This window comes from Pygoscelis adeliae, unplaced genomic scaffold, assembly GCF_000699105.1.
Source record: "Pygoscelis adeliae isolate BGI_AS28 unplaced genomic scaffold, ASM69910v1 Scaffold120, whole genome shotgun sequence".
Taxonomy (NCBI): domain Eukaryota; kingdom Metazoa; phylum Chordata; class Aves; order Sphenisciformes; family Spheniscidae; genus Pygoscelis; species Pygoscelis adeliae.
The window spans coordinates 6875906-6890460 of NW_008824032.1; the positions used below are offsets into that span (position 1 = coordinate 6875906).

Here is a 14555-nt window from a genome sequence, read left to right on the forward strand (position 1 = left end):
AGGGGGGTGGGGAGCTGGGAGGGATCCTGGTAGGGAAGATTGGCCTCCGGGTGAGAGTCGAAAATAGTGCTTTAGGATGTAAGGGGCAGGAGACAGGGCAGGAAACCCACAGGCAAACTGTAATGCGGTGCCTTAAGCCCTTTGGTTATATCGTCGGTGATGTTTTGTTCATTCATTGTTGTGGCTTTGCTTATCAGCTAGGCAGCTGCTTAACGTAGTTTTTTTTCCAGCGCTACCGAACATGGCCCCAGACAATACAGATTTCCCAGGGCGGGAGCTGTGCCGGTGCAAGGGACACTGCAAAATAAGTCCTGTCTTTGGGTGGCTGCAGCTGAACTGTTTTATAAGCAAACAGCCCTGGACTCGGCAGCAGCGCTCACGCTATGGGAAAGCCTTCAGATCCAGTGGAAGGCTTAACTTCTTTGTCAGGGGCAGGCAGAAGAAAGATAGAGGAGGAGAGACAAGCACAGGCACTTTCAAACAGCACACATGCCGTAAGAGATTGTTTCACCTCTGTCCAGAGGGATCTGTGTTCATGGGACAGAGGGAAGTTCAGTTTCCACCTCATTCAGCCCTTGTCCTCTCCCAGCTACAAACCAGCAGGAGCAAGTGACACCAGTTTTAAGGATGAATATATGCCCAGGGGCTGGAGCAATTTATACCTATTGCACAGCTACTCTTCCAGGAGTGTGTGCATCACAGATGCTGCTGTTCAAGGGGTGAGGTGGAACAAGGAATAATATTTATACCATCGGCATTGCAACGTTTTGTCCTTGCCTTTCGTACCTGCCCTATTGATGACAAGTTCAGCGATGGGAGCACTAACAAAGAAAGAAAAAAATTGGATACAAGCGATTAAATGTCACAGAACAACCCTGGGACAGCAGCCTTTTATCTACCTGGAAAAAATCATCCTCCTTCCAAATCAAGGAAGGGTAGGTTCCTGAGCACAATCACGAATCCATTGTAAGAAAAAGAAATGCAGAGTACCCTGCAAGCATCCTTCCATTATTTCATCCCAAATGACAAGTTGATTTTGCTCTTCAGCACAGGAAGCACATCTTCTGGCCAGGCATGGAAAACACAGAGCACAGTATGGATGAAATGGGGGCAGCACTGACAGTCAAGCTTTGGCAAGGCAGGCAGGCCTGAAGCGGGGTGTTATTTGAACAGAAGGCCTGGGACAGAAACACGTTGCAGGAAAAGAGCAGTTCAGTAGGTGGTGCTTACTGCCAGGCGGCCAGGGTTCAAGAGGCTACTTGAGCATCGCAGGTGCAGTCTCTCTGCCAGGCTGCCGAGCACTCGAGTGCATGAAGTTACGGAAGACATTTTTTGATGAGGGAAGGGGGAGGGTACTTCCCAGAAGAAAAGGTACTAGGTCCAAGCTTCTGGGCAAGCCCTAGTTTGGGTTACTGCATTGGGTCTTCCTCAGCACTACAAACTGTTGTCTTTCAGACTGTGCTCTTGCCCAGCTTGTACTGTGGTATGACTTTGGTACATCTTAAAACCATTGCCACCGTCCGTACAGCGGCATTGGTTGGTTAGATGCACCTTTCAGATGCACACAGGAGGTGAAATCTTGCATTCTTCTCTTGGCTTAGACTCAATGAAAAACAAAACAGGCCAAGCAAGACCTTAAGCAAAGTTCTGCCTATATATGAGCAGAAAAAAGACCTCTATAATTGGCTTGAAGTAGGATTCATGAAGGAGGTATGAGAATCATACACCGTCCACAAAAGGTACTGTTCTCCACAGTTATTGTAGAGCTCTGATTTTCAGACATCTCTTTCTTTCTCTTTGCAGCGGCGTCCCCATGGCCCTCTTCACAAGAACCAGCAGTCATCCTAACACCACTGACCCCATTCCCTGTGGGGCAGACAACACTACAGAGCCTGACCTGCCACACTCACATGCCTATTATGCCCTCTGCTACTGCATCTTGATTTTGGCCATCATCTTTGGGAACGTGCTGGTCTGCTTAGCTGTGCTGAGGGAACGCACCTTGCAAACCACAACAAACTACCTTGTGGTGAGCCTGGCGGTGGCGGACTTGCTGGTGGCTACTTTGGTGATGCCATGGGTGGTGTACCTGGAGGTGAGTACATCTTGGGAAAGATGATTAGCAGAATTTAACCACAGTACAAGTTCACCAGCATTAGTGCACGCTCTCAGGATAGGCCAGCTCGGGTACAGATAAAGTCCATTCACATTTTAACCCCCCAGCAGTTGGGTGGCAGCTCACAATGTCACACAGGTGGCCCTCATAGGCTGAACACATGCCGGACAAACACACCACAGTCCCACCCATCAGCAGATAACCTGAGCCTTGCCCTTCCTGGCAGAGCACAGCCTCTTTGAGCTTGAAGGGCAGCTGGGCAACAGCCAATCTAATGTAGATTGTGGGTTCTGATGTGCTAATACCACTTTCATCTGAGCATCCTTGAAGCTGACTCCATCAGCCAGAAGGGTTGCCAGTGAGCACTATGATGATTCAGGAATGGCGGGGGAGGCAATACATTGGATATACCTTATAAGAACTCGTCTTAGAGCCCAAATCAATCCCTACTCCTGCTGGCCAGAAAACAAGCGAGGGCAGTCAAATCCTCGTCTCCTGTGGAGTTTAAGAGCCTTAACGCCCATGTTAGATCGGCTCCAAGCAACATTCCCCAAGCAGGCTGACAAAGAGATCAATCTGAAGAACATGCTCCAAAATCTCTTTAAGTCATGTGAGCATTTTCACAATAACTTCCACAGACTCATCAAGCCCTTGGGGTCTTATTTGCCATTTCCCTGATCTTTGCACATTGGCCAGTGTAAAAATGTACTGGCATGACCATGCACAATGTGGATAACACCATCCGATATAGAGCAGCAAAGATGGAAACCAAATCCCCCCACACCATGGCAAAATCCTGAATTACTGAAGCCATTCCTGGGGCAAATATTTTTGCTGAAGTAAATACATGAAGGTATGCTACAGCTGACATTTTTATCTGTTCTCTTCAGCATTTTTACACTAATTCACAAAAATTGGTAGGTCTAGAAAACTTGGAGTGAACATCTATCAGCTGTAAGCTTTCAGCTGAGCCCTAGTACCCTGTTCTCATGCTAACAGAGACAGAATAAGCCTCTGAGCCATGATCTCGCTGAAGCCTCATGCTCTTTCCATAAGGGGCAAGCCAGGATCAGGCTGAAGGGTAGCGTAAATATTCTGTCGGCAGCTGCCCACCTTTGGCTGACCTTTTTCCTGCAAAACAAAGCAGAAGCAGAGAAAGATTTTGACTTGTGCATATGGACTGTGCAGTCCGTGAACAGAAAGTAGGACAAGACAGGACAACACCAGCAAATGCCAGACCTACTATGTGGGTACAAGGAGATTTGATCAAGTAGCCAGGAACTGGCAGTGGCCAATAGCCCTCCTCTGCCACTGGAGTATGTTGAATAGGCAACACAGCTCTGAGCTTTGGCACCCAGCCTAGGCATTTCCCCTGTGTTAATCCAAGCCACTCTCCCAAACTGTGCCCACTGCAGTCTCAGCAAGGCTACAATTAAGAGAAATTAAGGGTTTACTCTGTGTATAAGCATCATTAATAAGGGCATTGATGGTTAATTATTTATGTATAGCAATGCTGTGGAGTGAAAGAACAAAGAGAGCACCATGATACTGCATGTGTGATCATATTCCTAATGAAGTCAGTAGCAGCATTTAGACTAATCTGTGTGGACTGGTCCTGGAACTGGCCTGCAGGATGTGTACAGCTCAGTTGTGTTACATCGAGTGATTAAAAAGCAAGGAATAAGTGTGTGGGGGAAAGCCATCCCAGCAAGACAGAATTAGACTCTGCAATTTGATTGGAACTAGAAAATATTATTAAAAGTCAAATTTTATTTCAGACTGGAATAGTCCATCACCTCAAGTGTATTCCAGTCTTTAATGAAACCACAATATGCTTTGCATTAGGAAAGACTTAGCACTCGCTCTCGCTGTGGACAGGGTGGGACTGAGGCACATCTGTGAAGCAGCCTCTGCCCCCATGCAGTACTGTGGTCACGATTTGTGAGCATGACAGTAGGCCCATTCCCTAGTTGTGTTTGTAGACCCATTCAAGATTCATTTCCATCTGTGGAGCCTGGGTAATCAAAGTAGCTGATCCAAGAGTCACCCAAACAACAAGGAGAAGAACCCACACACATCCCAGACCCAACCTACCACTCGCAGCATTGCGCAGTATCTCCTAGAGAGCTAGGCTGTAGGACTCCAGCAAGACTAAGATTTAAAAAACAGCCCCAAAAGCCCCAAAGTCATTTAGATATTTGCTGCTGTTTATGGATCAGCGATTCTACCAATGAAGCAGAAATGGCATCATGCTTCAATATGCTATGGGCCTGGAAATTGCCAAGAAATCATTCAGTCCCCAAAACCATGTACAATACCTATTCATCTACTGAACATTTGCCAAACCAGACATCTGAGACCTGGCCATGATTTATGGAGAAGCTAAAGGTGGATGAATACCTCAGATTTAAATGTCACTTGTGAACTTTGTGCTTTACACTCAATTTTTAGAGCCATCTGTGGCCTGGACCTTCTCCATGAAATTTGTCATTTTGTCAATCATGCAGACCAGAACTGTCTCTTTCTGAGAAGCCTTTTGGGAAGGCTGTGACAGAGCAACAATAGGAACATTTTATAACCTCAAAATCCTCATCTCCACTTAATGAAGTTTCTGGCACAAAAATGCTATTCAGCATTGTGTCTAACAATCTTCTGGGGTCAACGGGTAGGTCTAATGTAAGAGTACTGCTACCCCAGTTCTTTCCTGACCTCTGATGCTGTGGCTGGTGTGACTACTGAAGCTCACCAAGGTTTCTAAGACAGTGGCATTATGGTATCCTGCCCACTGGAGTTTGATGTCATTGAATACCATCATGCCTTATTATAGTCATTGTATAAATGGAGGAGGACATGTAGCAGCATGGCCTGGAGCATCCTTCTCAGTCTTCTCACAACATCCAGTTCTATCTCCAAAGGGAAAAAAGCTTCAGAAGATGATTGTCACTGAGGGCCAGTCTGCAGCTCTGTTCAGAGCATGTGAGAGTAATGCTGCCTCCTCTTCTGTGGCTCTCACACCGGAGCAGCGAGACCTACAACTGCTTTTTCAGCTCAAGGAGCTCGCCAGACTACTGTCAAAGGGAGGACAGACAACTGAGTTACTGCGGCTCAGGGGTTTACCACTTCTCAGCAGGCCTGACCACATGCATGCTCTTAGTTACTCCCACCGTGCAAAAACATAAGCGGCCATTTCACAGCTGCAGGGAGCTAACAGCACCTCCAAGAATGCTCTCTTAAACACAAAACGCTTAAGTGAGCGTGCTTAGGTGCACCACTACTTACATGCCTGTCATCACCTGATGCAACTTCGTGTTCATACTTTCCCATTCATGTACTCCTCAATATGGCATCATCATACATATCTGATTTACAGAGATTCTTCTGCTTATTTTTAAGGATTCAGGAGTGTGATGGATTTGCATAAGTTTATGAATGCACAGTGATTTATTTTTTTTTAAACTGGAAGACTTCCTATAGGGTTGGAAAGTAAAAAATAGTAATACCGCAATTTTGTGGATAAAGCAGACTGGTCATCAAGAAAGATGTGGTGAGAACCTGACCTGAATAGTCTATAGGGAGCTTTAGTGTTGTGTTTGACAGAGCCAGGATTTCATCCTGCACTCTATTCCCACTTCTGCCGCACATGCACTGAGTGGTAATGAGAGATTGTATCGGCTCATCTCTGTGGTTTGCTCTCATCAGCTGTAAGAGAATAATATTTGACCTTCCACCTCACCCAGGCAGTTGTGAGGATTCATTCAATTAATACGTGTGATGTGCTTTGAGATTCCTGGACAAAAGACACCAGAGGGATAAAGAACAGGTACCCTGCCAGCAGATGAAAACCAGAAACGCACACGAGCAAGTTCTAGCTGCTGTAGCAAAGATGAGCGGACCAGAGCAACAAAGGGAAGAGCAGAAATAGAATTTTAAAAATTATGAACAAGGCCTATAGTAAAAAGGCTCTTCTTCATTGTTAAATGCTGCAATAAATTCTGGGTTTGCATACCCCACAGGTAAATATTAACTACTTCACCAACTTCAGCAGAGCTACTCTCCATTTTAGAAGTTGTGGCTGGTGGAAGTGAGGATGGGTTGGTTTCAAGCCCAAACGTTTTGATCTGTCAAGCATCCTCTTAATACAAGCTACAGCTTAGTATGCAGGTGGTGTGATCTGAATGCATCATCCTGAGAGGGTTCACTTCAGAGCTATTCCCACCACCACCTTCTTCAGTTTTCATGGTTTACATTCTTGGGCTTAGCATTTGAATGTGCTCAGGACCTTGGAAACTCCCTCAGTTAAGTGCTTGTACATCTGCTGGGCTAGCAGCAGCTGGCTTTCATGTGAACACCTGGCACCAGCTCCTGGCGAAACATTCTTCAGACTCCACAGATCACACAGTCACTGCATTGCATTTTTGCCTCAGACTACAGAAACACCCCTTACTGGGTCCCACTGCAAAGGCTTCCAGCATTTATAATTTTTTTTTTATATTTTGAGGTGGTCAAGCAGATCTCAAAATCGGCAACTAAAGCAAAAACAGTGTGGGGTTTCTTTGAAAACTGAACCTACCTGTTAAGGTCCCTAATTTCAGAGGGACAGCCTTCAGTTTGCATGATGTAGCTCACCTAATTGTGCAGAAAAGCTCTAAGGGTTTGGTTTGGGTTTTTTTTCCTTTGCTTGCTTTTTTTAAAAGAAAACAAAGGAGCCCCACATGTACCAGAGAACTGAAGATGAAAGCACAGTTCCCTACTGCATTTTGCAAGCCAATTCCCATTTCTCTCTCCTGTATTCATTCAGAGTCAGGGGGTCTAATGGAAGACTGCCTCGTTCAGTACCTGACTTCTGACACGTAGCAGCTGGGTCCAGCAGAGAACACCCTAAAGACACAGCTCACCTCAGCGAGTTTCTGTGCCCACGTGCGGGAATGCTGGCACAATCAAACCCATTTAAATTTCTCAGGATTGTTTCTTAAACAACTCTGAAAACAACTCGCACAGAGTGAATTCTGTATTTATACAAGTGCTTCTCTCGGCAGGGAGCTGCGTCCTTCGCGGGAAGGCATCAACACTTGCTGCAGGGTTGACCCACTGCCGTAGAAGGCAAGCTTACTTGTGGCACCCTCTCCAGCCTGATCTGGGATGGGTATTTTTGAGTGGGTCTTGAAAACCTCCAAGGATGGAGCCTGCACAGACTCGCCAAGCAACCAGCTCCACTGCCTCACTGTTAGAAAGTTTACCTTCATAACCAGTTTGCACCTTTCAACTTATGCCTGTTGCCTCTTGTCCTCCCACCATGCACTGCTGTGAAAAACCTGGCTCCATCTTCTTAGTAACCTGGCTCCAATTTTCTTAATAACCTCCCACTAGGGGGCTGCTGTTAGCCCCCCCCCACAAAGCCACCTCTTCTCCACGCTGAACAAGGCCTGTTCCCTTAGCTGCTCCTCACAGGACAAGTGCTCCAGCCCCCAGGGACTGCCTTGAGGGCCCTGTGCTGGACGTGCTCCCATTTATCAATGTTTTTCCTGTACTGGGGCCCCAAAACCAGATGGAGTACTCCAGATGCGGTCTAAATGTAAGCAGAGAGACCAGGAACTAGTGCCAGTTCCTGATAGCTTCCCAGGATCCAGATGAACCAGCAGGATCTACAGGGTTGAAGGCTAAAATCCAGGCTCTCTCCAAGCAAGGACTTTCCTCCCTCTTTCTCTCCTACCCCCCTTTTCCAACCAGCACAGCATTAGATTTGTTTGCTGTACTCATCCAACGGGCTTATCTGTTGGAGGGCAGGCTGTCTCCTTGTTCACCTCCTACAAGAAGTGGGTTCTGAGGCAGTCCACCTCGCTATCATCCCAGCCCCGAGGAAAGCAGTGCCACACAGTGCTTGGAGCATATTGTTGTCAACCGAAAAGGTCAATGTCAAGAACTTGATGGCTGGGCCAAAAAATGCATTTCTCCATCACAAAGGTTGGTCATAGCTAAGCTTTCATGATGACGCACTTCAGATGAAAAATTCAAAACAACCAGAACAAAAGCTCGACATGGTAGCAAACCAAACCCCTTTATCCGAATAGCTTGCGAGTTCTCAGATCTAATAATCAAAATCTGTAACTGAGATAAGAATCCAAATAAGGTTTTAGAGAAGCCTTGGGTCTCAGGTCTCTGTTTCATACATACATGCATAAAATTTGCAGCACTGTTCCGGCTCACTGCCTGCAACAGAACTCCAGCCCCTAAGCTGAGAAACACTTTCAGCCCTTAGATTTCTCAGATAATCCTTAATCAAAGGATATATACAGTGATACCAAATTTAAATCAATTTGTCGTGCTAGGCTTTAAGGGAAGGGATAGCTGCTATCTATTTCTTCACCCTGCCTCCCTCTGTAAGAGTAACTAAAGGAATGAAATCAAGGTGTGGCTCCTTCTCCACGATCTACCGCTGTGTTATCTTGCACACAACATAGGTGCCTCAGTTTCCCTCTGCACATCACAGTGGACATGAACTCATCTAGTTGTTGAGATACCTGGAGGAGAGCACCTCCTTATACATAACTTATCAGGACTCGGTGAGGAACAAGGCTGACAGTTTTGTGGTTGCTGGTGCAGGTGACTGGAGGAGTCTGGACTTTCAGCCGCATCTGTTGCGATATCTTCGTCACCATGGATGTAATGATGTGCACAGCCAGCATTTTAAACCTCTGTGCTATCAGCATTGACAGGTGAGAGCCAACAGCATCCGGGGGATAGTCTGGAGGTGGGGGTCGGCCCCGTACCCCAGCGTGGCAGGGACAAGGAAGTGGAGTTTGCACAGGCAGCATTGGTGTCTTCAGGAACACAAACCTCCCTGCAAGTCTATCACTGCCACTACTACTATTAATATGGCTTTGCCCACCATGTGCTAGAAGATGTCTGCATTTAAAGGCAGAGAGGCAGCTCAGCAGTTTACCACTTGTCAGCAAGTAGTAGTAAACCACATCACCAGTAGGTAGTAAATGACATCCTCATGCTTTTTGGAGACAGGAACCAGAATTGGTCATCTAATTCCCATTGAGTCTCAAAGAGGGTTTCTCCTTCTGGAGACCTCACTCATGAAGTTTTAATAAACAAAATCCTGCCATATACATAGGGAGGGGTGAAGATTATTGCTGTGTAATCTTCAGCCTTGCCCTGTTTTTCTGCATCTTAAAACTGAGCCTATTATTTTAAGCAACGCTGAGGGCTGGGGGCCAAGACCTCGGCACGTGTGGTGCTGTTAAGACCGAGGAGTGGGGGAAGGAAGAAACACTGCATACTGTACCTTTGTAATATGTGGTTCAAGGGTAATCATATGAAGCAGCTCTCAACGCTGGGTTGGTTTGGTGTTCCCCCATGGGAATCTTTATCCCTGTTTCATTTTGGCTCTGTCTGCAAGGAGCAGCCCCCGGGCTATCCTAAAGATGAGACTCCTGTGCCTTCCAAATCCTAGCCTTGCTGAGCTGCATCCCCTGGGGCACCTTGGCAGCCAAAGGCCCTGGACACCCACCCATCAGCAGGGCCGACACCAGAGTGGGCAGCTGAGGCACAGAGTGTAGCAGGCTGTGGTTGCTCCAGAGACTGCTCTTTCCCAGCAGTGCACATATAACCTTAGAGGCTTGAGGGATGGGGGTTTCCTGGGGTTTCTAGATTCATCTGGCATCCCAAACCTTGTAGCTTCACAATGCCAGAAGTTCTGCAGAGCGTTTCTCTGCAGTGCTGCCAACTAACTCTGATTTCCTCTGTTCCTCCCCCCAATGCCCCGCTTACCATTTCTACAAATTGCTGATCCCATCATCTGATCTTCTCTCCTTTCCTCTTCCACTTCTTCACCACATTCACCATCATGTTCCCTATGTGGCCTTCATTTTCCTTTTAAAACCTGGTCCTTTTCCTCCCTCCATTCTTACCTCTCCTCTTTCTGGAGCTGGTTTGGACTGCAGATACACCGCAGTGGTGAAACCAGTTCAGTACCAGTACAGCACTGGGCAGAGCTCCTGCAGGAGGGTCTCTCTCATGATTGTGATAGTCTGGATGCTGGCGTTCGCAGTGTCGTGCCCTCTCCTCTTCGGTTTCAATACTACAGGTAGGTGATGTCTCGAACAATAGCATGCAGGGAGGGGTTGGAAATGGGGCTGCCCTGTGTATGGCTAGGTCATTTAACGTGAGTCCTGCAGCCTTTCCAAGTTACAGGAAATTTTAGGAAACTGGAAAGCACGCTATGAAAGGTGAGAAAAATCTCCAGTGCTGGAGAGCAGATGTGTTCTTGTCTATAAACTTGCCATTTGATGAGGCAGACACTGACTAGTGCTCTGAGGACAGACCTGCCTGCTTTACTGCCAAAGCAATGCCCATCAAAGCGTCCAGGTCTACAGATTCCCCCAAACAATCACTCTGTGCACACAGAGCAAACCTCCAGACGTGCAGCACATCCACCACACACACACACATCAGACTTACTGCATCTTGCCAATATCAACAGGTCCAGACACACAGTTTTAAATCTGATACAGGACATATTTCTAAACAGCAAGAATTGCATATTGGCACTGCTTGTGAGAAACCTCCTTCCCGTCCAACTGGCTGTCTGCTTCCTCACCTAATCCCTTGAGGAAAGCAAACAATTTAGCCTCCTCCTTGGAAGCAGGTTGGTCTTTCTCCTTCCCCTCACCTAGGGCAGCCCATTCTCCCTGGAGGCGGAGGGGCAGGTAGCCTTCCTCCCCCCTGAGCCACAGGCAGATGTCCTCTGCTCCCATCCATCCTCTATGCAGTGCTTGAGGCGAGAAGGGGACAGGGGGGTGGGAAGTGCTGCTGTCCCCCACTGCCTGATCCAGACAGATGGGGGTGAAGGCACACCTCTGCATCTAGACAGCTCAGGGGCTGTCAGAGGAATAGGAGAAAGGACGAAAGGAGAAAGGATCCTCTGAGAAAGGATGGGAATAGACATGAGAGAAGAGGGCAGAGCTGTTGGCCAGAAAAGCAGGCAGATGCATGCTGGGTCATGCTAGATGGCCCTAGGTAGAGTCCATTTTAAGCACCAGTTAGGTGAGTGGGTAGGCCACAGTATAATTTGCAATAACAGACAGGAGATACTTGCACTCATCAGACTGCCTTTGTCCCCCAGCCACCTTTCAACTTGCTTTGCCAATGCACCAGAGCCTCCATGTACTAAACCAAAGCAGCTCAGCTGCTCCTCTCTCTCTCTCTTCTCCTTCCCAGGGGATCCCAGTGTCTGTTCCATATCCAACCCTATTTTCATCATCTACTCCTCTTTGGTGTCCTTCTACCTCCCCTTCATGGTGACCCTGCTGCTCTATGTCCGGATTTACCTCGTGCTAAGACAAAGGCAAAAGAAGAGAACCCTCACCCGGCAGGGCAGCCACAGCGCCAGCGCCAAACCGTGTTATGCACACAAAGTAAGATCCACATGAACGCAGTAGGATCTGTCAAAAAGGGCAGGGCATGCATCATCTCTTCTCCTCAAAGGGTCAAAGCACAAAACGGAAAGCACAAAGAAGGGACATGGCATGTTTTCATCCCATCCCTCACTCATACACCATGATATTTGAGATGCAGAAGTTCCAGTTAAATCCTTTTCAGCCCTCTAGAAAGAGGATACTCCTTGTGTATCTCTGTCCTCTAGAACCAGGCAACTAGAAAAAAGCACAGACTACTTCAATATTTCTTCAGAGCAGGGCTTTCTCAGCCATGCAGAAGTCTGGCTAATTTCTTCATTTATTGATTTTTGCTCTATGAAACTTTGTTCTCAGGGTTTCACAGGCTTCAACGTAGATTATTTAAAAAACCCCCAAAAAACCACCTCTTCATCTGACAGACTTAAGAGGTCAAAATGCTCATGGTGCATGGAGCATTTGTTCCACTGACCTTTCTAGATGAAATAGCTGCAACCATGGGAACCAGCACAATGGTTTGAAAGGGATCACCTGGTCACGTATATCCGCTTGTTTTACCCGTTTTCTCACAGTGAAGCTACATTAAAAAAGGGTGGGGATGTTGAGGGGCGCAGGGCCAACACAAAAAGACAAGTAAAAGGTTGGCAGAGCAGGTGTTTCAGCTCTTCTTGTTCTCATGCTTCTCCTTGGTGGGATGGAGGCAGAGAGTTGTCCGGTGCTGGTTCACCCCTCTGATAAGCCGAGGTCAGTCCAGAGGATAAGGTGCAAACCTAAGAAGCAAGCAGGGCTAAGGATGACTCCTACAACTTTCCTCGTCATCCTTTGACCCAAGGAGAGGTTTGGATGGTTCCCAGTTCCTCTGTGGCATCCTCTTTTGCAGGAACACCTGGAGAGAAAAGCTTTGCCAAACAGATGCCAAGGCGCCTTTTCCCCCTGTCTCCCACTCAAATGCTCAGGCCAGGAGATGCCTACCAAAAGAAATTTGCTGACTGTCTTCAGCCTGCAGCGGTACCGCAGCTTCTGCCATGAGGCGTCCCTCACCAAGACACCAGGGACTACACAACACAACAGGCTGGAAGAGAGGAGAAAGAGTATGAAGCCAGGACTGGAGGTACGGAGGCTCAGCGATGGCAAAACCATCAGCTCTTTGAAGCTAGCGCACCAGCAGCCCCGGCTGATCCAGCTTCGGGAGAGGAAGGCTACACAGATGCTAGCTATTGTCCTGGGTGAGTGAGAGCCACTCTGTCTAGTGGGGTGCAAGGGGTGATGTTTTGGGGCTTCCAAGAGCAAGGAATCTCCTAATACAGTATTGAGATTAAAAAAATGCAAGCCAGGCCCAGACTTCAGCTGTCACTGCTCCACAAACTCAGGAGATACAATGGTGGGACATTTAGGGATCTAGGGTAATGTTTTCAAATGTTGAGAGCCAAGTACGTTAGTGGTTTTTTTGCTATGTTTTGTTACCCTTTTGTTTTAAATCAGTGGCCAGCAAGCCCTGCTAGAGGGAGGAACAGCCAACACCTTTGCTTTCCCTTTTCCTTTATTTTTTTAATTATTATTATAAAGCTGGAACAATCCTAAGTTTCTATACATGCAGCAGCTCTTAGGTCCAATTACAGAAGGGGAAACTGAGGCAAGGAGCAGCAGAGGAACCAGCTCATAGAGCTGGATAGAGAAGCCAGGAGACTGGTGCCCCAGTCACCTGCCACAGTCACCAGATGCACTGCTTCCCCTCGTTATATCAGTAGGAGCGGGGAAATAATGCAGCCCTCGTCGTAACCGATTAAAGCAGCTAAGGCAGCAGTCTTTCCCACTTGCTTTTGTCTGTCACCAGGCCACTTCTGAAGCCCCATCCATCCATTCACATAACTGGTCCCAAGGAGCCTGAGCTCTTGCCAAGTCCCTCTGCATCAGGAATAAACGTCACCTTCAGCGTTTACCAAATGCAGACATGTGCATGGAAATAGTGAGAGGATGGACGGAGAGGGCACAGGTGCAGGCCCCTTTCCAAGTAGTTGCTTCTCTAAAGTCATGGATTGTTTTCTCCCTCTCTCTAAACCCAGGGGCATTCATAGTCTGCTGGCTGCCCTTCTTCTTGATTCACATCCTCAACGCCCACTGCCCATCCTGCCACGTGCCCCCAGGGCTTTACAGTGCCAGCACCTGGCTTGGCTACGTGAACAGCGCCCTCAACCCCATCATCTACACAACCTTCAACACCGACTTCCGCAAAGCCTTCCTCAAGATCCTCTGCTGCTGACTGCAGGGCTGGCGCCAGGCTGCACGGACTGCGGTTTACAGCAGACTCCCGGGCTGGGGACAAGGCGCAGGGCCCTTCCCTCCCTCTGCTTTACACGCTGTGGGGAGTGGTGCGCTCCCTTCGGCTGCGAGCGGTGGCAGTCGGTGTGATGTGGTCATTGCCGGCAGCCAGGCACCCTCTGCACCAGAGTGAAGAGCAGGAATACGCCCCACCTGCACGGCTGGCTTCCCACACCGAGCCTCAACGCTCCTGCTTAAGAGAGTACAAGTGCTTCCCACTTCTGGGGAGGGACGGGAAGAAGACACAGAGGCAAACCAGTGAGTCCCTCAGTGTTGGGCACCGCGGCGCTCAGCGGCAGACCCAGGCATGCAGTGGAAGATCAGCCACCGCAGCACACCGCTCCTAGGAGCTGCCAGGCTCACAGAGCACACGGGACCCAAGCGGACGGCATCTCTCATCTCCCCCGCCTACGTGCTGGGAACGTATTTGCCCTCCCACTGCTGGAGCCCCAGCCTGCAGAAGGCACCCAGCTCATGTGCAGCAGTCCTAATAAGAGGGCAGAACGTGACCTCTTTGTAAGGATCCCGATCTCTTCGATCAGGAGCCAAGAGCAAAAATTTGGCAAGGAAACTTAGAAACAGAGCGCTGATGGAGAAATGACAACATCCCTGTTGTCTCCATCAAAAGGTATGCCCATAAAACTGGGTCAGTCTCAGTGCTTGAAAAAATTGCCCCAGCTGCAAATAAAACCTTCCCCTGT

The 14555-nt window shown here is 48.1% G+C and overlaps 1 protein-coding gene across 1 annotated transcript; it reads left to right on the forward strand.

Moving 5' to 3' along the window:
• The first annotated feature begins 1811 nt into the window (after positions 1-1811).
• DRD3 (dopamine receptor D3) lies at positions 1812-13804 on the forward strand. The gene is made up of 6 exons (XM_009329505.1): positions 1812-2095; positions 8717-8829; positions 10066-10208; positions 11342-11538; positions 12416-12761; positions 13599-13804. The coding sequence occupies exons 1-6, from the start codon at positions 1814-1816 to the stop codon at positions 13793-13795; spliced, it is 1278 nt and encodes a 425-aa protein (XP_009327780.1). The 5' UTR covers positions 1812-1813; the 3' UTR covers positions 13796-13804.
• Positions 13805-14555: the final 751 nt, after the last annotated feature.